The sequence below is a fragment of the Micrasema longulum genome, unplaced genomic scaffold, assembly GCF_059751315.1.
Source record: "Micrasema longulum isolate JH-2025_06_02 unplaced genomic scaffold, ASM5975131v1 h1tg002135l, whole genome shotgun sequence".
NCBI lineage: Eukaryota > Metazoa > Arthropoda > Insecta > Trichoptera > Brachycentridae > Micrasema > Micrasema longulum.
The window spans coordinates 173,586-198,253 of record NW_028279300.1 but is presented as its reverse complement, the minus strand read 5'-3'; the positions used below and the strand labels follow the sequence as shown (position 1 = coordinate 198,253).

General features: G+C 30.3%; 1 protein-coding gene across 1 annotated transcript; it reads left to right on the top strand.

Moving 5' to 3' along the window:
• The first annotated feature begins 389 nt into the window (after positions 1-389).
• LOC148272969 (NPC intracellular cholesterol transporter 2 homolog a-like) lies at positions 390-24,178 on the top strand. The gene is made up of 3 exons (XM_088239339.1): positions 390-544; positions 20,993-21,106; positions 23,712-24,178. Exons 1-3 carry the CDS (start codon positions 469-471, stop codon positions 23,969-23,971), a joined length of 450 nt encoding a protein of 149 aa, XP_088095465.1. The 5' UTR covers positions 390-468; the 3' UTR covers positions 23,972-24,178.
• Positions 24,179-24,668: the final 490 nt, after the last annotated feature.

The following is a 24,668-nucleotide window of genomic DNA, read 5'->3' as shown; positions in this document are numbered from 1 at the left end:
AGGTTTAAAAAAAAAAACTAATATTAAGCCAAATATATAGTATTATAAATGTTTGTTAAAGGCAGATTTACCATTTATGTTATTAAAATAAAATAAAATAACGTACATAATATACTTACGTACAAGTTACCTCGGCCCCATCATTATCATTACCAATACAGACACAATTTAGTCTTGTATTCGCTATCGGCTATCGTATGACTCAGATGATATTATATATCCTGTCCGTATTAATATTAATAAAGAAATAAAGACACGAACAGACGCTGAGTTAAAGTATATCTGTTTATTAGTGGTTTCCGTTCATTAGTTATGAAAATCTGTGGTGCGGTAAGTCCAAGAAATTGAAGTTAGTATTCTCCGAAACAAGTCTGATTGTGATCGTAGTCAGTCGTAATTTGACGTCGTACAGAAGTGGTCGGGTGCTCATTGCTCATACATCTCTAAAGTCCACCTTCTGCCTTCATCATGAACTTCTTCCTTTCGTACGCAGTCCTGGCGCTCTGTGTTTCCTCGACTTTTGCTGATGTTTACACGGATTGCGGTGAGTTTAAAAATAAATCAATTATACTGAATATGTAATGATTATAAGCACATAGGCCGATTTCACACCATTCGTACAAATTCTCGTGACAATGTAAAATTAAGATAGATTGATTTTTATTTTATAATTTTTTAAATATTTAAAGGGAAATCAAGTGGAGATTAGTCGGCCTCGTGGTGTACCGGTTAGTGCGTTTGCCTGCCATTGGCGACATATAAATAATAGAAACGGGATTACAATACAATAAAAAATACAACCCAGCCTATGTAATTGTATCGTTCCGTCTGAAATTTTTGCGCTGGATTTTTGATTATACGCGCATGCGCAAAGCTAACTATTTTTTTTAATCTTACTGGATTCGTATCAAATTCCCACTAAAATTGCAACAATCACTAATTTAACAAATGACATTCAACATGGACACATTTTATTTTACTTACTTTCTGGTCATTACGGATATTATTATTTTTTCTTCATAAAAAATATGATGATTATGATAATAAAAATACATATTTAGTTTTATTCCACTTTTATTTATAATTTTCACCAGTGACCGGTTTTCGTCGTGACTCTGTATTTACTATACCTATACATTCAAACAATAATTTAAACTTGTTTATTCCTATAATTTCTTTAAATAATTATTAACAATTTTATATACAAAGTAAACTTCAGTTTTCTGTATGAAAAATAGAATGTGTTTACAATTATTTTTTTAAACATGTTCAATTACCGGTTACCGACGAAGATACTTTAAATTTTCATACAAATATGCACTCTTTCGTACATAAATAACTACTGTAACTACTGTAGTAGCATTTTATTTTTATCAAACAAAGAAAACATAGATAAACTAACTGTATTACAAAATAAAGCCTTTATAATCATTTTGAAAAAAACAGATATACGAGGGTAAAGTCGATGGTAAATGAAATGAAATTATTAACATATAAACAAAGAATATTTTACAATACAATGATATTTGTTCATAAAATTATAAACTGTAATAAAAAAACAGAATTTTGGAAAAAAATTGATCGGAACCAGCATGAACACGGTCACAATACTAGAGAAAAGAACAAAATTAGACTTCCATTTAGGAAAAAGGCGAAGTCACAAAATTCAATTTTATTTAAAGCAATTAAAAAGTATTACGAAATGGAAAAAAATATTTATGAAGAAAAAAACATATCAAAATTTAAAATAATGGTCAAGACATATGTGATAAACAATTTATAAATTAAATATATTTGCAATGTTATTATTAGAACACACATAACAATATGTATGATATGTGTGCCCTACTTTAAGATTTAAATAAATAATATTTAAATATCTATATAAGTTTATACCGATGATTACTGATGTTTCTACCGTGAGCGATCTGGGTGTTTTGTTCGATTCAAAATTGTTATTTAAAGAGCACATTATTAAAATATCTAACAAAGCTGTAAAATTATTAGGATTTGTGCTTAAAACCGGAAAAGGTTTTAATAATATAAACACATTAAAATATCTTTACACATCTCTAGTTAGAAGCCAACTAGATTATAATTCTCCAATATGGTCACCTTATCAAATCACTTTCTCAGATTCTATTGAGAGAATTCAGAATAAATTTCTTAGATATATCAATTTTAAGATGGGTTTTTCTACTAATCAATTAAATTATAACAAAATTTTAGACTCTCTTAAATTAACTAAATTGCAAGAACGAAGAACATCGACCGATCTTACGACTTTATATAAAATAATAAAACCAATGTTTGATACCCCTGATCTACTGAAATTGATTTCATTCTATGTACCACCTAGATTAAGCAGAATGTTTACAATATTTTATTGTCAAAATTCTCGAACGGTAGCTCAATATAACTCACCTATTGTTAGATTACAGAATACCGGGAATGAATATGCATCACATTTTGATATATTTAGTTTATCTCTGCCTAACTTAAAAAATAAAGTGACCAACATATTTTTATCAAAAAGAGCAAATCATCTTCAGAAGATTGGGTTGGAATAGTTATAATTTGATTGATTAATGTATTTTGTTATTGTATAATTTCTTTAAAATATATATATATATATATGTATTTTAAGTAATTAATAATGTGTACAGTACGAGTATATTAATATTTCATACTCGATTTATTTAAAAAAATTATATTTTTAAGCACTCTTTATACCACATATATGTAAATGGCAGAAATGCCGTATTTAAATAAATAAATAAATACCGTCTCAGTATATACCGATGAAGATAGTCGTTCATAATCGCGGCCCAGCTTTCACTTTTATACAATATAATATTTTTTTAGTCTCCCACTAGTCTGACGATCTCGGTCATGACGAAACCCGGTCACTGGTTAAAATTATAAATAAAAGAAGAATAAAACTAATTTCGTGTTTTTATTATTGTAATTAAAATAAAGTTACATCAATAAATATTTTTTAAAAACTCAATATATCAATATGATGGTTAACAGCGATTTAACGGGAGATGAAATCTAATAAACATTATTAATTCATAGTATTTTTGTCTGTGTCCAGTCAATGTCTGTAGCTCAATCACAAATAACTATCGACGTGCTTAAAAACATGCTAAGCATTTGAGCGATCACAATAAACAATAATGAACATGCTTAAGTTATCGCAGTCGTCAACACGTGTGTAATCTCTAAGTCAACGCTGTTTCGGTTTGTTTTTTGTTTTCCTCGTAAATAAATAGAGTTCATTGCAAAAAATCGACGTTTATTATAAAAAATAATACAATTTGCCTTTGCAAAAAAGCAAGTAGTATCTAATAAAAAAGTGTAAATTAAATTACAATCACTATGGAGACTGCTTTTCTTGACATTCGGCTTGCCAACCGCCGGCTAAATGCAAAGAATAGCATAATAAATAATAAATAAATAAAAATAGCAGTTTTGGAATATTTTTCATATTTACACCGGTGAAATTCAAATGTGTGAAATATTTGTAAAAGAATTACCGAATGCATAATTTTACGTCACAAAAATAAAGGAAAATGTCACAAAAATGTATGTAATTTAAAATGCTTGTATTTCTTTTAAAAATCAAAGTTTGGCTTCGGCCACTTTCATGTTCAATTTATTATCTTTAAGTTATTCTATCTAAATTTTGTTCAATACTTAGTCTTTATTGAGATCCCAGATACCTAAGTTTAGTCTAAATTTGAAATGGCGTAATCGGCCGGTCTAAAAGTAATTATATTTTAGTTACATAAAACTTTTAAGTATGTTTTTTTAACAGAAATACCTTTAAAAAATATTGTTTTTATCTAATTTAAGTTTTTTTATTTTTTTAATATTGCTTGATTAAAAAAAACATTCGTTTTCAAATAGCAAAATCGTATGATTTCCACATTTTGCGTTCGTTTTACCAGACTACAGCCTTAACTCGTCCGATATAATTCACTATTTATTCGGCATGTAATAAATAACTATCAAACAGCAACCTCGCGTCTTCTGTCAATCTCTAACTGGGGTAGAAGCTCCAAATCCGCAACAACCTAATTCCTATAACACTAGTAATTTGGATGTGTTTTTTAACATTAAAAAAATATATACTGAAACTGCAATGCATTTTAAATTTTTTTTTTATCCATTTTGCTTATGTTTTATCTTTGTAATAAATACTAATTTAAAAAAAATATTTTTACCTAAAAAAAATAATATCTAAACTACCTACCATGAAAAAACATTTAAGTTTGTAAGTGAAAATTCTTGATGGAAGTTCATTGTAATTTATTATATAAATTAAACACGAGTGATACTTTAATCCACAAATTTGGAATATCCAGTGACCGGTTTCATCGCTTTCGCGACATCTTCGAGACTGGTATCTTTATTAAAAAGTTAAATGTATTTATGCAGAACAGAGGTAAGGATACATAATTCAAAGTTAAATGTAAGTAAATTAAATAAAGTTATTTTTATCTTAAGGATCATTATCAACAAATTTTCTATAGGTTAACTAATGAATTGATATAATGCTATTTTAATGAGTTTAAGTGTTTTATTTTATTTTTGGTGTCTCATCCTTCGTGAGTGTGGTTTTGTAAATAATGAAAGTTTTAAATAAGTAAATAATTTTAATAAAGTTTTAAATAAGTAAATAATTTCATTATTCACTTATTTAAAACTGAGGGTTAAAATTGGAGAATGCAGCAGTACTGCTTTAGAAATGAATTTTGGGGTACCACAGGGTAGTACGCTAGGACCTTTGCTGTTTATTATATATATAAACGAATTGTGTAATTTAAATATTAACGCTCGTATAATCACCTTTGCAGACGATACAGTTCTTGTATTTGAAGGTGATAATTGGGAGGAAACACATGTTAAGGCCGAAACAGGAATGAATATTCTTAAAAACTGGCTCAAAGATAATTTGCTGACACTAAACTCAAAGAAAACAAAATACGTAAAATTCAGCCCAAATATAAAAGGCCTACCAAGAATAGAATTAAGGATAAAAATTCATAATACAAATTGTAACACGCTCACCAGCTGTAATTGCTACCATCTGGAATGTGTACAAGACATCAAATATTTAGGAATCTTTATTGACGCACACCTTAACTGGAGAAAACACATTAACTATTTAGTGGGTAGAGTTAGGAAACTAATCTATATCTTTATAACACTGCGTAACATATTGTCCATTGTAGATATTAAAAGTATATACTATGGTTTGTGCAACTCTGTTTTGGCCTACGGATGTATTTGTTGGGGAGGAGCTGCCAAGACTATTCTTGATCCCTTGGTTAAGGTACATAAATCAATATTGAGGATAATATTGCCAAAGACACCAAAAATAAAATAAAATACTTAAACTCATTAAAATAGCATTATATCAATTCATTAGTTAACCTATAGAAAATTTGTTGATAATGATCCTTAAGATAAAAATAACTTTATTTAATTTACTTACATATAACTTTGAATTATGTATCCTTACCTCTGTTCTGCATAAATACATTTAACTTTTTAATAAAGATACCAGTCTCGAAGATGTCGCGAAAGCGATGAAACCGGTCACTGGATATTCCAAATATGTGGATTAAAGTATCACTCGTGTTTTATTTATATAATAAATTACAATGAAAAGGCTAAAATACCTAAACTTCAACAGTCTCGCGGCAAATATTATCGTAAAAATATTTTTTTAAATTTTATTTTTCCCTTAATCTGTAGGCCATTGAACATCTTTTCCGCATGGTGCCGTTTTGAATTTCCGAATAAAAAATCGAACCACCTTAATATATGTACAGTTTACATGAGAATTATTGCCTTAAAGCTATTTCTTCCTACGTATCCCTAACTTACGAGGCCAAGAGCCCTGTGTTCAGTTGGGATACAACATTATAGAAAGTGGAAGCATGTATATTATTTGAATACCAAAAATAAAAATTAATTTATAAATTTTAATAAATATCTGGACAACACGCGTAATACTCGTAGTATATAAATCTATGAAATATCTCGCAGCAGTCTACTGCAATGGTCTCTTCCCTTAGACAAAATCCAAACTTGTACACTTCTCCTGAAAATGGCTTTCGTTGTGGAGACCTTAATGTGCTCATCCTGGACATTGAATACTCTTGGGGCCACAAAAGAAAAATTTATCTGAGCAAAATTCGTTCGTGTTTATGGTATTCAATAATTTTAATTACATAAAAACCTCGTACGAGTATTCTGCTGGGATCAACAATAACAAAGCCAATTAAATAATTCCACATACATATAAAAAATGTTGCGTATACAATTAAAAGATGAATAAGTGAGGTGAAAGTAGGTAATATAATAATTATTATTTAATTTAATTTATTTATTCAGATATTTAGAACATTACAGAAAAAAGACCCAATTCATTCTAAATATAATAATAGATCACAAATTACAGTTGATAGTTATGTTATTAAAATAATATTCACTTAATTGCCATACCTACTAGTTCTTTGCTCAATGTATTATTATTGCGTTTTTTTAAATTATTTTTTATTGTTAACTTTTTAAAATCATTCTTATGTCGTTGAAATTCCATTTGTCGGTGCGTTTTGAAGCTGCAAGACTTTTTGTGGTGTTAGCTATTATATTATTTTTATCATATTATGTAAATGTTGTAAATGCAAAATAATGTCATTTCATAGAACAAAACAACCAATTTCCTTCGAGTACCTATTAGAAAACTCCAAAATTGATGTAGTCAAGTCCATCAGAGATTTAGGAGTTGTTTTGGACTATAAACTGACATACAACGAGCATATAGATAATACAGTAAATAAATCACTGAAATTACTTGGCTTCATTAACAGAATATCCTCTGATTTTACTAATGTCCGTACAATCAAAACTCTTTATTGCTCAACTGTTCGCCCTCTTCTTGAATATGCCTCAGTGGTCTGGTCTCCATTCTATGTCAATCGCATAAATCACATTGAATCAGTCCAACATCGCTTGCTTCGAAAAATAGCGTGGATGCTTGGACTAGAGAGAGATAATTATTCTTATGCTGAAATAGAGTCAATGTTAAATATTTCTAGTCTACAAAAACGTAGAACTAATATTGACTCCATATATATGTTCGGCATACTAAATGGTATAATCGATGTTCCATCATTACTGGGACAAGTAAAATTCAATATTCCGACTTGTAGATTGAGAAACAATGAAGTACTGTTTATCGATCAGCATAGAACAAACTATGGCCTAAATTCTCCAATGACCCGCCTTTGTCGTATTGTTAACTCAAGACAAGATCTGGACTTTTTTGGTTTAAGTTTACAACGATTTAAACGAGCACTAGTCCAGATCTTGTCTCGATGTCCCTTATGTTTGTCAATGCTTCTTTCTTTTATTTAAAAAATGTTTTAAACTATTCTTTTATTGTAATATTTAAACCTTATAAATTGTATACATGGACAATGTCCGTTAATAAATAAATAAATAAATAAATAATATAAATAAATAAATAAATAAATAAATAAATAAATAAATAAATAAATAAATAAATAAATAAATAAATAAATAAATAAATAAATAAATAAATAAATAAATAAATAAATAAATAAATAAATAAATAAATAAATAAATAAATAAATAAATAAATAAATAAATAAATAAATAAATAAATAAATAAATAAATAAATAAATAAATAAATAAATAAATAAATAAATAAATAAATAAATAAATAAATAAATAAATAAATAAATAAATAAATAAATAAATAAATAAATAAATAAATAAATAAATAAATAAATAAATAAATAAATAAATAAATAAATAAATAAATAAATAAATAAATAAATAAATAAATAAATAAATAAATAAATAAATAAATAAATAAATAAATAAATAAATAAATAAATAAATAAATATCAAAATTTAGTAAATGGGGTGGGGTCTAGAATTTCAACCGTCCATGCGCTCAGTAGCTGCAAGACTTGTTGTTATCTAAATTCTAATTTTATAAATTTGCTTTTTATTTCGTTTTTAAAATATCACTTAAACTCTAAACTTCATTGTCAAATAAAAAATTTAAAAATAAAAATGTAAATAGAGGCTAGATTTCTTATTGTCCATGCGCTCTGTGGCTGCAAAACGTTCTGTTATCTAGCTCATATATATCATAATTGTAATATATCATAATTGGAGACGAGGAACTAGAATCCCAACCGTCCATGCGCTCTGTAGCTGCACGACGTGTTGGGATATTTATTTATTTTACAGCGCCCTTGAGGTAATTTTCACAAAAATATTATCCAAACATTATTATAATTATTATTATTATAATATAACAAAATGTAAAAAGAAAAATTAAAAGTTAGAAAGTGCTTTCCTAAGGGAAGGCCCACTGTCGTGAAAAATGTTGACATCCGAGGCGATGCGATTAAGTAGCAAGATTACTCTACCAACCGGCATAACCATTGGCAGGTTGGTTCTGCATCGTGGTACGTAAAACAATCGATGCTGTCTTTGTCGTTCGTTAATTCCTTCGATTCCTTGGGACTGTAAAACAGGGATTACCTTTCCCGATACGTGATCAATGAAAAATGGGGAACGTTTGATTTTGCGATATACGTTATAATAATATATGCAAAGTGCCAATCCAGGGGTGGTATTCTGAACGCAAAATCGCGCGTAGAAAACGCATTTTAAACGCGTATTAAATACACGTAACAGAGCGATCCCTTATATAAAATTAAAGGACAATAACTTAGGGTTTCCTTCCTTTGACACTAGTTTCGGGATAGCTATATGCTTGTGTGGGTGTGTGTGAGTATAAGAATGAAATGGAATATGAAGGGTGGAGAAGGATATTAGAGATATTAATACGAAATAAGTTACTTTTCTGTTTACCAGTTTCGAGACATACGTATCTTCGTCGAGACACCAATTAAACCAACATGCAAAACCCACTATACACCTTCGCCATAGTTGTTGCACAAAAATATAAATCCAGCACGACATGCATTTTAATAGGCAACCCTTACATGCCCCGATTAGGTAATGAAAATATTTTATGTTCTGGGAAAAATAGTTTTAAAAAAGGGAGGGGAGGGAATATGGAAGTCTAGGCATTTACACGGCTTATGACCTGTCGTTTTTTTTTAATTTTTTTTTTTATGTATTTTTCTTTTTTAAATTCTAAACATTTTTTTTAATTCCCGCCAAACTGCAAAAGCAGTTTTTTTGCAGGGATTTCTCTCTTTAAACATTTTTGTAACACAATATAATAATGTTTACATAAAATATTTTTTAAAAAATCTTAAAAATATCAATAAAATAAAAGTTTAAAAAAAAATTAAATACTAGTAAATCAAGTCTTTTTTGATAACGAAATATATAAAAAATAAAAAACAAACACTTTTTTTGACACTGTTTTAAATTGTTTGGTTTCCCCATTTTTTTATATATTTTTTTTTTTACAGACTAAACTTAGAATTTAAGAAAAAGATTTTTAAAACCAATTTTACTTTGTTTTTATTCATATCACTATTCTTTATTTCGTCCGGGAGTCTCTTTACTATGCGAGGGAGTATATACGCCCTGGTCCCCTCTCCATACGCATTTATGGCTCTTATTTCTATGAAATTTCCTCTCGCTTTTTGGCGCGTTTCATGCTTATGTGATATTGGCGTTTTATAGAACGTTAGCTGGTATAATGGCCACTTTACACACCGTGTAACATTAATCATTTGCCTATGTATCCACATTTCCTCAAATCCTCAATCTGTCGATTTTTGTGAAGTAAATGAGATTTCATTTCATTTCATTTCATTTTTTTGCACCACAACAGGCCAGGAGGCCCAATTACAGTGGTGAATTACACTACAGAACAACCAGGCTTGAGAAAAAACACATTTTAATTTTTGTGTTCTCACCGGGAATCGAACCCGGAACCTTCCGTGCGTGAGTCAAGCGTCTTGACCACTACACCACGGAGGCCGCCGAAGATGAAACCTTTATCATGTATTAACTGGTATAAGAAGTATAAAAATTGTAAAATTGTTTTCAGGCGGTAAAACCTGTGTAATGGTTCAGCCGGATGAATCTCACCCACATGATAAAGGTTTCAGCTCATTTGCTTTCAAAAGTCAACAGAATATATATATTTAATATAATCCGCAGACCAGCCTCGGCTTTACGGCAATAACAATACAATTATGTATGCTACTTTATTGTTAAAATAAATTAATATTAAAAAAATAAAATAAAACAGCCAATGACATGTCATAAGCCGTATAAATGCCTAGACTTCTATGTTCCTTACTCAAAAATGTTTTTCCTCTCTGTTGCAACAAATTTAGCTCTAGTAATTATTTATTCATTATATTTTATTATTAAATTCTGATTAAGTACACATTAAATTTGCGTACAATATAATATGTTAAGTCGTGAAAACATACAAAGTTTTTTTACCGTGCCAATGTTTAAGTGGATTGCTGAGTACCTACCTACTGACGTAGATATTTCACAAATAGACATAATACGAAAAAATATCTTCTGAAATAAGCAAGAATATAATATAATTAATTATGCATGAATACAATGTATAAATACAGGGAGCGGCAAAATGATCTGACGGTTTTAACTCTTAAAAGACTGTGGCAAATAATTCCTTTACGCGCGGTGATGTAACATCGTGTTACCACTAGTAAAAGACGGAATATTCTGAAGTTCAAATATTGAAAAATAAAACATGCTGACATTCTGTTAAATAATTCTTTATCCGTAATATATGCAAATAAATATATAATTTAGCCCTGTAATAGCGACATAAATTAAAAATCACAAATACGCCGCTCTTGTACGCATGTGTCCCTAATCACTTTCATCAACCGACTGAATACGTTTTAGACAACACCCGCCGCAGAACAGCGTCTTTATCTTCCTTGTTATCACTTCTATCTTCGTTCTCTCTCTTGTATAAGGTATCTGTATAGATGTGTTGCTGAATTAGCGGACATTCATTCTTCGCGTAGCAAGGATAAATATTTTTTGTATTAACATTTAGAATAGTTATACAAATTTTACTTTCCAAATCGGGTGTGAAAATGTCCATTTAAAGATTACGAAAATACGGATTCATAATTTAAAAAAATAAGAGAGATATATCAAGTCGTGTGTCCTATGTCGACTAGAGTGACATCACAGCCACACAAGAGTTAAAGTTAAAACAACACAAAAACGAAAAGTGATAAAAAATGGTTTATCGTTTATTACAGAAGGGTGTTAATGTAAATAATCTAAAATTAATATCAGAACAACCGAATTCATCCGTTTAAGATCTGTGAATAACGTCCTTTAAATGACGTCCTTCTTTGGCCAAGCATTCTTCCAGTCTTGCTATGAAGCTGTCGAAACATTGCAGAAGACAGGTTAGCGATTTCTTGGCTTATGGCTTTTTTCAGTTCGTCCAGTGTGCGGGGTCTGTTTATGTAAACTCGCTCTAAGGAAACCCCACAAGAAAAAATCACAACTGCTAAGGTCTGGGGAGCGAGCGAGGCCATACAATGTCCCCAAAACGCGAGATTTCTGCCACGAAAGTTGCTTCTCAAAAAGTCCATCACCTGATTGGTGTATGGGCAGTTGCCCCATCCTGGTGGAACAACATCCTCCTGCGCACTAAACGATTTCGACCGTAACGGTTCGTCCACCCTCTTTGTATAATTTATTTTATATATGCATGTATAGGTTATAAATGTATACAAAATAAATAAACAACTATTATACAATAATGGACAAATTGAATCATGATCTAAATAATGTATCTCTATGGCTAAAAACAAATAAATTAAAATTCAATGTAAACAAAACAAAATATATTCATATAGGAAGCAAAATTATCTCACTATTATCTCTCATCAACTTCAGGGTGCCCGGAAGTATGACTAGACAGGTGCCACCGTTTTGTAGCAACAATTCATGGACAGTGTATACTTGTAATGCCGTATTAAATAGACTTCATGAACTCGGCAATAGTAATTCCCACGTATCTGATATATTTAGTGTAGGGTATTGTTCCTGTAGAACAAACCTATTGAACTTTTTCAAAGATGGTGAATGGTAATTATATTTATTTATTCATGCATTTCATAATATATATATACAGTTTTTTGTTCACTTTGCCTAGCTGTGTGAAACAGTACTTATGATTTTCTTGTTGTTTTACTGTAGAGTGTTTTATTATTTAAACTTTCTACTGAATATGCTGTATATTTTTTAGGTTATTTTTTTAAATATAAATCTTGTATAATTTTTGGTTTAATTTTTTTTTTATAAATCTTGGGTATAAAGAAATTCCTGATTCAAACAAAAAATATATTAAGCCAAATATGTTCATATTATAAATGTTTGTAAAAGGCAGATTTGCCGTTTATGTTGATAAAATAAAATAAAATAAAAAATTAAAAGTAACGCCGTCAATTATTGTAGTAGATAATGAAAAATTAAGTTAGTGAAATGAAATGTTTGGGTGGTGGATTCGAAGCTTACATTTTATCAAAATACTAAGATGGTAAAGAAAAAGATTGAAAAAAAAAACAAAATTTTGGGAAGAATTAGTATATTTGTTGATAAGGATTCATGCAAAATTATTTATAACACAATAATTTAACCGCACATTAACTGTAGCAGCATATTTTTTTATCAAACCAAGAAAATTTGAAATTAAAACAAATTAACCATATTTCAAAACAAAGCTTTAGGAATCACTTTGAGAAAAAACCGATACACAAGTGTAAATTTGATGTTAAATGAATTAAAAGTACTAAATATACGTAGAACATAAGCAAATAATATTTTACAATACGATGATGTTTGTGTGCAATATTAATAATTTTTTTTTGAATAACACAGAATTTTGAAAAAAAATTGATCAAAGCCAACATGAACATGATCACAATACCAGAGAAAAGGTAAAAATAAGACTTCCATTAAGAAAAAAGGCGAAGTCACAAAATTCAATTTTATATAAGACATATTCATAAAAACTTATATTCATATAATTGTTATTACCTTAAATGATTTTAATTTAAACTCTTATTTCCATAATTATATAAAATCATGATATACAACCCCTGCTTGCAGTTGTAAATAACAAATTTGTTTAGTCTCCCACCAGTCTGACGATGTCGGTCACTGGTAAAAAATTATAAATAAAAGTGGAATAAAACTAAATACGTTTTTTTATTATTATAATTAAAAATGCAGTTCCACCAAGAAATGTCAGTGGAAAAACTCAATATATTATATAAGACAGTAAAAAATATTTTGAAATGGGAAATAACATTTATGAATAAGAAAAAATATCAATATTTAAACAGAAGGTTAAGAAATGTGTGTTAAACCAACTTATAAATTCCATATATGTGGCCTAATTTAAGATTCAAAATAAAAATAAATAAATTAAAAATCTCTTTCGAGCCTCAAAAAGTGGCTTGGTGTGGTGGGGTTTTTGTTTTTACTATTTTTACGTCTTATTTTCTTATTTCGTACTTAAATATTTCAATAAATATTTTTTTTTAATGCAATAAAGAAGTGAGGTATAATAAAATAAATGATATGCACAATTATAATACCATACATAATTCAAGAGGTCGATAATTTAAATTATTTATTATTAACGATATTATGTGACGAATGAGGAAATTCAGTGTTTTTTTTTTTATATTTGTTAATTACTATTAAAGTCTAAATATTATTTTTAAGTATCGTATTATTACCGCTACGATTATTTTTAATTTTGTCATTTTGAAATTACTCCCAAGTTGTCGCCAAACCCCATGGAGTAAAAATATGTACACTAAACGATAAAAAAAAAACAACCGAAAATCTATCACAAATCACAACACATTACAATGCTGTTATTGATTTGTTGATTCACAAGAACTTGTGACGTAGAAAAAAAATTTCTAATTCATTTTTACTATTTTTTTCATATATTTTCGAGAAACTTTACTATTAAATGCTCTAATTTTCACCGCGTGTAAGAAAACATGTTTATATCCAATTTCACGCAACACTGAACTTCCTCATTGGTTCTTGTAGATAACTGTCATCCACTTCTTTTTTTTCCCGTACAACCCTAAGTCTATTGAAAAGGTCAGTAAAAAAACTTTTCCAAATTTCAAAAGGCAGATTATACTTTTAAAAAATGCTTTTGGTCGGTGCAACATCGTCTGCTCGGAGGATTGGCCTCATTATTCTGGATATGGGAGACCACACATGGGGAGAAATGGAGTGAATGATGAAAATCTCAGGTCTACAAAGGCGTAGATCAGTGGCGGCGTAGCGTGAACACCCTTCAAAATAAAACAACAAATACCTACTAAACATGCTTACGCGACTTTATTTTACTAAAATATTCAATAACATGGTCAAAGTTGAGTTTTCTTTCCCTTTCAATTGACAAAATAGAGTGATTGGATAGTCGCACTTGGCTCATGGTTGATCTTAAATACGATTTAATTAACTTTATTTTTGAAAACGCTTCACAGGTAGCCACCGCAACGCAAATAGTTAGGAAGAATCTGAGACACAGCGCTAGATTCGGAACGGACTCAGAATAGTCCCATTTTATAATAAATCTCAGAACCTGCAGGGTAGTTCACTGGACTGCCACTTGGCAAGAAATGCAGGCGGCTTATGTAAGAGTTTAAGTAGACATTGATATATTTAATGATTTAAAAAACGTAACAAACAAAGAACATATTTACGTTATTAGCTACATTAAGAATTTCCTGCGTGTAAACATACGACAATAACTTACAATCGCGCTTCAAAATATACATATTTGTGTCTTATATAGATAAGTGAATGAAGAATTCACTCGCCCCCCGCGCTCACCCCGCTCCGCTGCTTGTCGCGCGTGCTCGTGGTTGAGCTAGTATTTTTATAATAAATAAATATATTTTTAATATGTCTTATTATATTTGGTTCTTTAAAGCCAATAACATTTACATCGACACGTACAACATTTCAATCACAGTCTAAGAACAAAACTAGAGTTACCCCAGTGGTTTGGAAGAAACATATATAAATAAATATGTATTCAAAATATCTTATTATATTTGCTTATTTAAAGCCAATAACATTTACATCGACACGTACAACATTTCAATCACAGTCTAAGAACAAAACTAGAGTTACCCCAGTAGTTTGGAAGAAACTTATATATATAAATATGTATTCAAAATATCTTATTATATTTGGTTATTTAAAGCCAATAACATTTACATCGACATGTACAACATTTTAATCACAGTCTAAGAACAAAACTTCTTGGAACAAAGGTTTTGTCTTCATGTCCCTTAAAAGAGAAAGTGTCTTAAACTCAGGGAAAAGAAACTGATCTCTTGCATCTCTCTCTAAATCCAGCTGGATTCGTCGCTCTACTATGCCTCTAAACTCAGTTACTGCCCTGTCGAACGCTGTAGGGATTCTACGCCTAATTCTTCTACGGCGTGTAACCCCCACATTCTCTTCCAATGTAAGAACAACGGTTGGAGAAACAGCTGCTGCGGATGATGGCGGTGGTGGTAATGGTGGCGGTGGTGATGGATTTAAAACAGCTGTTGGCATTGAGGTCCAGCTGGTGGATGCCCTTGAAAAATCTGTTGTATTTCTTTCATGTACTTCTTCCAACATTTCCACTACAATTGGATGTTGAAATTGAAAATACATTTTCGAACTGGTTTGTGTAGTATTGCGGATCAGCAGTCCGAGACTTTAACCCTGGACATGAAAGATAGATTTCCATTTTTAATACTAGAGTGTTGTAAGCATTTAACCCGCTGAATATATTAATTTTAAAAGGACGTGTGTACCTGACTATGTCCTAATTCCATTGCATCAGGTTCACCATTCATAGCCAAAGGAGATATCAATGCAATGATACTTTCTTCATTGGAAGTTAACCTCTCCAAGCTCCCTGTTCCGCCGCCTGTCGCTGTGGCTGAACGTCCGATTCGGGCAGCTTTTAATTTAGCCTTTGACTTGGCATCTGCCCAAACCTAGATAATAAGCAAAGGCCAGACATAATAATATGATATATTTGATACCAAAATTAAAAGCTTGGAGCCACTTTTTTCTTCATTTTTAAAAAAACATGACATGTGTCACTCTGAGTTTGAAATAATCAATGAAGAATTATTTATCATAAACAAATAAATTCTAATTTATTAATTTAATTCATTCATCATTTATTAGACGTACCTTCTTCCACTTATCCTGGGTTTTGACAGCTCCCGTTGGATCTTGGTTTAAGAGTTGGGTAATATCCTGCCACTTTCGTGACGCTGTTAGGCGTCCTTGTCAATTATCAAGTTAATGGGAACAGCTAATTTGTTGCTCAGTTTTTACAACTATTATAATATAAACTAACAAAAAAAATCTAATTTTGCCAACAGAACAGTTTGTACTAAACCCAGCCCATTCTTCTTTGAGAATGTTCTCCATCTCTGTCGTTATATATGAATGTCAAAGGGGTTGGAATCCATTCCTTGTCTACAAATATTTTGTTCAAACTACGCCTAGCGGCGCAATTGCGAAGCTCTTCTTAGTTACAGGGCTGCACTGATACTTTTTAAAAATATAATTTTGCATACCCCAAAATTCAGTGAAAAGAAATAAATGGGTAAAAATTATAAGAAATTTAAGGAAATAATCTTACTGGGATCCACGAAAAACGAATGTTGATTGTTAACGTTAAAAAACATTTTTTTTTATACACTGAAAATGAGTATCCTCCAATGTTTGCATGCAGCCCTGGTGTAAATAAACACGCTTAGTAACTATGGGTACGTTTTCGTGTCACTACTTTTATAATGCGCGTCTATGTATTAATATGTCAGTGGCACGTTTACAATACGTTTAGCACTAGTCTTCTTCTTCTTCTTTGTCCATATCCGCATCCTATTCTGAGAATATGGAGTCCATAAATTGTCTCCAAGCTATGCTATCGGATTCCAGCTCCCGTGCGTCTTCCTTAATGATCCGCGTCCCGTATAGGAGTCAGTGTCAGGTCAGGCCAGGCTTGTCAAATGTTGCCTAGTGGTCTCATTTCTCACTATCTAATTCTGCGCGGCCCGCAACCCGCATTGACCGTTGTATCGGCTCTGAACACTACGTATATTTTTCTCTTCAAACAACATTACTATTTTTTTGCGCTAATGTCAAACGATAATGACAGTAAATTATGAACATTTACTGTCAAACAATGAAAGGTTCCATTGTTCAAAATTACGAAGAACAAACACATTATTCACAACAAAGTTGATATGATTTTTAATACGTCGGTGACGATGTTATAATGTATTTCTAACTAGAATTTGTTGTTTTGATGTCACGAGCCACGATTATTGGAATACATTTCGGTAACAATACTAATAACTGTTTTTTTTTCCCTACAAAAACTACTTTTATACATTTTGTTTATTCAACAACCACTAAGTTTGTAAAAAAATAATAAAACGGAATTGAGTTTACTGATAATGGCGTATTATTATGTTGTACTATACATAAATACTTACTACGTCTAGATAAACACATGTAGTGATTGTAAGCATTGAAAATAAAGTAAATAATAGGTTATTGGACGCGGTCGACTAACTTCGACATTCAATAGGTATGCGAAGTACCACATATCTACAATACCTAATTTAATCAAGGCGATGGTAGCAAAGTACAATAAATATATCATAGTAAACAAATAATATATCCACAGCATATCAATTAACGTTTGGAAAATATTAAGCCACAAATTTTGTGTCAATTGGTGACATTGTGACATTGAATGTCAACATTAAGGAAACGTAATTAGCACATTGATTAATAAAACGTTATTATTTTTTTGTAACATTTACATTTCTACGAATAAATAAAATACGAATGAAATGATATATCTGTTTTGTTTTTCACAGTTGCAATGTAATTAAAGCATTTTTTGTCACAAATGACAGCAAATTTCTGCGTAGCATTACGTCTGATCTTGATAAAAGCCCATAAGAGAATAAAGACACGGAAGGAAATTAGCTACGAATTGAATGCCATTTTCATCGCGCTTGTAACGCGCCTATTTATTTTTTTTTTAAACTTTGTTTTTTTTACGTGGACTGCGTTATTTTTTGCCTATTTTTTACCTTGGTGAAATTATACAATATGCTTAACCAGGTGTCATGCATATTGCGTCAAAAAGGCGCAAAAAATAAAAAAAATAAAACAACTTTGTTTTTTTTAACCACTTTTTTTCTTCCTACCGGTTTCAAAGTATACTTAGGTATACATTCAAGGTATACTTAGCTAATGAATTCAATCTTATTTTATTTTATGGATCCGCCGGCGAAATAATTTTTAAGTCCGAGTAAACAAAAAACTTTTTCTTTTTTTTTTATTATTTCATTATTATTGTAATATTTTATTCATTTCTTACGAGTAGAATGATGCGGAGTGGCTCTTTCAATGTATGCTTTTTTCTTATTTTTTTGACCTTGTATTTAGTAATGTATAGAAAACTATAATTGGCCTATCATTTTGGTTTATTTGTAAATATTTTTTTTGTTGTTGTAATGGCTGTTGTTTTCTTTTAATAAATAAACAAAATAAAAATATCTATGTTGTAAATAAAAAACAAGCGGTTAAAAAAAATTTTTTTTACTTATTTTATTACAATGAATAACTACAACGTTACATAGTAGTTCAAATATGGCGGGTTTGATATTCTTGCACAAATTAATATGTAACTGTATAGATATAGATGCCCATGATATCCTTGCTCAGATAAACCTTAATGTACCTCGCCGTAACTTGCGTACCAATCCTGTCTTTACCGTTGGAAATTATAAAACTAACATCGGATTCTTTTCCCCTCTGCCAAGGATCCCCAGGACAGTGAACGAAATCTCATTAAACGGTACTGTCGATATGTTCCTTCAGCCAGAGCAAGCATTCAAGAAGCAAGCGGTGTTGTCACTCCTGACTCGCGATGACACACTAGCCATGTCCGCCTAGATTATGCCATATTTATACCTTTTGTAAATTTAAATAGATTTTAAGACTGCTTAGATTAATTATATACTCATTAATGCCAATCTGTTAGGGCTTACACAAACCTGTTGATTGGCTTTAAAAAAATATATATAAAGTTTATAGCAAAGAAAACTTGACATGTCCATCTTCAAGTATTTGATAGACTTGATCGTGCCATGTCTTTCTCGATCTCCCTCGTTTTCTGCATCCATCAACATTCGCATCGTAGATCCTTTTAGCCGTTCTTTCGCTGTCCATTCACTCTACATACCCAAACCAACGCAGAACCTCTTTCTTGATTCTGTCGATAACGCCTAGTAATTTAAATTTAAATGGTCTCAAATAAAGTTCACAATTTAACCGAATCGTAACGTATTAGGGGCGTGGCCAATGCAATGAACCGTTTTGGCGGAAATTAAAAAATAATAAATTTAGGCTTCGTTGTCGCATATAACGTGTTTTGATAGCTACTTCTTTAGGAAAAGTCGTAAAATTGACTCTTGTAAAACGTTTAGGGAAAAAACATCATTTATAAAAAGAGTATTATCATTTCCCTATCTGTGCCTAGTAGTGCATAGGGCACTGCGTTAGTACTATAAATGCAGCTTATCTGGATCACCGGATGCCCGTCTAGCAACAATGAAATATTGTAGTGTTGGACCATCTTTAAAATCAATATTTCACCAGAGAATTCTGGAACCCCACTACAGATATATAAACACGGTTTTTCCGGGCCAGACCGCGAAACTTCAGGTGAACATTTCTCACGGTAAGCTTAAAAAAATCCTAATTTTTTTTTTCCAAAAAGTCATTAAATTTTTTAATTTTTTTTATAATTTCAAAATGGAGTAATTTTTTTATTTCTTGGACTAGCATCCCTTCCGCAAACCCCTAACCCTCCTCAACAATATTTTTTTTAGATAAAAACGTATTTAATTAGTCGCGTTAGCGAAGCGATACGAAACAGACGCGGACAAGTGAAGCGGCTGGGTAGGAAAGGGGTGGGGGTTTGTGGAGGGACTGCTTGTCCGAGAAATTAAGGGTTTACACCATTTTGAGATCACCATATTATTTTTTTTAAATGACTATTTGGACAAATTTCATTAGGATTTTTTTTAAAGCTTACTATGAGAAATGTTTCTCTGAGGTTTTGCGGTCTGGCTCTGAAAAACCATGTATATAGATAGTCCTCTACTAGAACTCGAACCCGGACCTCGAGTAATAATGACAATAGTATTAATACTATTGTCATCATAAGAAGTAAAACATTATTTATGTTTAAAGCATTAACTTTGAGGTCAAACATTTTAACTAATGTTAGTAAATATTGGTATATTAGTATATAACCGCTTACAGACTTTTTATGTCTATCGGTTTCGAGACGTACCCGTCTCTTCGTCAGGACACTCACTACACCAACGTTCAAATACTAAACTACACTTTCACTTCTACAATCACCGTAGTAATTTATGAAAAAACATCTTAAATAACATGCAAATCTAAAAGGGATGCAAGCACCACCGTGTCCAAACATGCACTAAAAAATTAGGTTAATAATATTTAGCGGTGTGTTGGAGAATGGGTTAGGGTGGAGTGTTGGGAGTTGGGAGGGGTTGAAATTTACAGGATTGTTTAATTTTGAAATTAAAAAGTTGGCTATATTGAAACGATATTTGATTATCTATTTAGGGGAATATTACTTTTTAACGCTTTTTATGATATAAAATTTATGTTTATGTTTTAATTTTAATTTTTGAAATAATACTTATGCTTCCACTTTCCATTATGTTGTATCCCAACTCAATACAGAGCTTTTGGTCTCATGGAGTTTACGATACATTACTATTTTATGAAATAAATAAATAAATCTTGTTTTTATTTTCATTTCAGGCTCAAAGCTTTCTAAAATAGAAAATGTAAAAGTAACAAATTGTGACGGAAATGAAGATAGATGTATTTTGAAAAGAAACACAAATGTCAGCATCACTCTTGACCTCGTTGCAAGTAAGTACTATAAAAAATATTTTTTATAATTCGTTGAAAGAAAATTTAAATCCTGAATTTTTTTTTTTTTTTAATAAAAAGAAATGTTTGCATTCTTATAATTTACCCAAATATTTAATTTTGAGGGCCATTTTCAACGAGTTGTAAATAACTCACTATTAGAAAATGGAATAAAGTTGGGGTAGAGTGGGATTCGAACCACAGACCTTTGGTCCCTGGGTCCGAGACACAAGCCACAGGATCACAACCCGATCGATTGGAATGTCATCGATTTCGGCTTCGGTTTTTTAATATTTTTATTTGAATTCAATTTCGAAAATGCTTTCCAGGACTTTAGTAACATTTAATTCTACGATAAACTCTTCTGTTATTGCACACATTTTAAATGCTTTACCCAATTAGTTGGTCAATCATAAACCCAGTAAATTAATGACTTTCCTCGTACGATACAATCGTTACAAGTTAAAACTGTGACATGATTATTCCCAGTCATGGGTGTGACATCATCATTCTTCGTATCAAACCCCGTGCACATAGAATTATTAATTCTATGCCCGTGCATTAAAAAAAAACATTAATATTTTTTAAAAACAAGAGCGTCTTGCAGCGATTAAACTATAGGTAATTATTGCTAACTTCATTGTTCGCTTTAAACTGTCACTACTATATTACCTAAACATTATTATACATATTATTATATTGACAACATTGACAAGTTCCTTCTAAGATAAAAATAAAGTCAATTGACAATATTTGTGTAAAAAGTTATGATACTTAAGTTTTGTACCGATAAGAGAGATTTGAATAATATTGACACCTGTAAAATCTAGTGTCAAGGCGGAATTGTGTGGAACTAATTATTTTTTATTATATTTTATTATGTACGTATGTACAAAAAAAAAAAAATATATAAAAAGTAATAGTCAGAAAGACGTTTATTTTTTGTCTGTTCCTAGACTTAAACATAAATTTAGATAATAGGAAGGCACAGATATAATATGTATGGTATGATGTATTATACAGATGGTTGAAAAGAAAATGTTTAAGTAAATAAAGACAATTCTTACAGTAAAAAATTCTAAGTGCCCATTTGGTTATTGAATGAAAGAAGAAATGAAGAAAATTGATGAATTTGAAAAAAAAGGATGAAACAAAATTAAAGGGAATTCAAAAAGAAAATAAAAGTATAAATTTAGTTTAAACCAGATTGAACAAAACGCTTCAAATACTTCTGTTGAAATTCAATGGGTCCAACTGAAAAAATATCCCAAAGACTTGATAAAACGATAATTAATAAAACTAGACTGTGGAGACTTGATAAAAAATAATATCATCAACTACTATATCATCCATATAAAAAATATTACCCTGAAATTAAGCTCTCTTAACGCCTCTTTTACACAAAGGAAAAAATTCTTCTATTAAAAAATACGAGGGATATATAACTCCTAAGGACTTGAATACAGTGAATCTAGGGAATAAATTTACATAAATATCAAACTCCTGCAAATAAACAACTGCTATGGCTCACCAAAGATGCAATAGCATATACAGCCTGTGACTGGGAGGGTGGATCATCGGTGGCAGAGCGACAGGAGACCTCAATGCCTATCGATTTAACCCCCATGTATGTTCCGCGATATTCAATTGATTAAAAGTTATTCGGATTTTTAAGAAGTAATAGCCAAAATCCGATTTTAGGCTGGATGTCCCAAGTCTAGCCAAACTATTAAGTCTATGATCGTTTTTTTTTAAGTAGCTCAATAGTAGGTCTTTCATCCTTCTATACAGTTTTGAGTAGTTATTTGATTTAAATCCAAATAAAAAATAATTTTCACAAAAAAATCTGCAAACTTAATTTTTCAACTAATATTTAAGGGCTCTAAAAAAAAATATTTTTTTAAAAATGTTTTTTTATCTATAACCTATTTTAAAACCTACTCTTATTTATGGAGAAGTAACCCTGAAATTTTCATTGGGCTAGTGTTAAGGCATCAATTTAAAAAGTGAACTTGAATTGTTCAAGTGCTAAAATCAATATTCATCTGTGCATCAAAGATGGTACTTAAAAAGTTAGCTAGTTTATTTTGGTTAGACTACGCAACGATACTAAGTCAATAAATAAGTTTGCTTGATAAAAAGACGGGATTGTTTCTAATTAAAAATAAAAAAACATGTTGTTTTATTTTTATTTATTAAGTAAATGCTCAAAATGGGCACCATTATTCGCTTTGCATATACTACACTGTTTAGTATTTTTTTAAACAATGAATCATTTGGAAAAATATTGCGATGAATGTGCCAATAATCCCCAATTATTAAAGGCCAATAACTATCTACTTTAAATAGGTTAATTTTAATAGTAGGGTACTTATTATTATGAGTTGCAGTACAAAAAGTTAAGTAAAAAAAATTTGAAGCTAAATAATTGTTGCATTTCCCTCAAAATTTACAAGACGTGATGCATGAAAAAAGTCATGTAAATCAACTCATTTTGACAAAAACGCAACGTTGATTTAATTTTTATTTTTTTGTCGTGCAACTGGCCCTGATTACTACAAATAAATGTTCATAGTGTATTTTTATTATTACGTTTTATTTATAGATGCAGCCATCAACAAAGTGAATACTGTAGTGCACGGGCAAATGTTTGATGTTCCCGTTCCTTTCCCACTTGCCCAACCTAATGCTTGCATGGGAACAGGTCTAACATGTCCTTTGAAAGAAAATGAAAAATACAGTTACACCGCCATCATGCCCGTCCTTAAGGCGTACCCAAAGGTTCATGTGGATATCAAATGGGAATTACAAAATGAAAACAATGAAGATATTGTCTGTTTACTAATTCCTGCAAAGATACAGTAAAATAATTTGATCGTATACAAACATATAGAAATATTTTGTAAAAAATATATTTCAACAATAAACCACTGCTAGCTCAGATGGTGATTAATATATTGTATAATAATCAGGTATTAGGTACACTAAAGTTTGGGAGCACTTTATAAAACAATCATGTGAAATGAAAAATTTTGTAAATGAATTTAATACATCACTATGTAAAAAATAAAATAATGTTTTATTCCCTGGCCTAGCAATAATCAAAAGAAGAGTTTTGTGTCACACAAAAGGCAATGATATGTAAATGCTGGAACATTTCAATGGCAATTTGCATACATAGTGAGTCTCCAGGGTATACAACGATGAAATAAGCAAGTAGGGTCTTAAAAAAAAGTGTAAAAGAAAATAATGTCCAAACTACGACTGATTTTTATGCTGGCAACTCAAAATAATAATTATAAATTTTAAAAAAAAGAGTACCCTCAATTAATTTCTACTCTTTTTAGACGAACTGTATTAGAAATATTTGTGTTTCATATCAAAAAATGTACACACTTTTTTAAAACCACTGTTCAAAAAATAATGCAAATTTGTTTAAAGATTTTAAAAATAAATATTAATTTTAAATAAACTTTAAAATGCATAATATTTATAGTGACATCACTAATAAATAATTGCAAACATTCAATCTCCAATACTACCAAATTTAATCGGCAAAAAT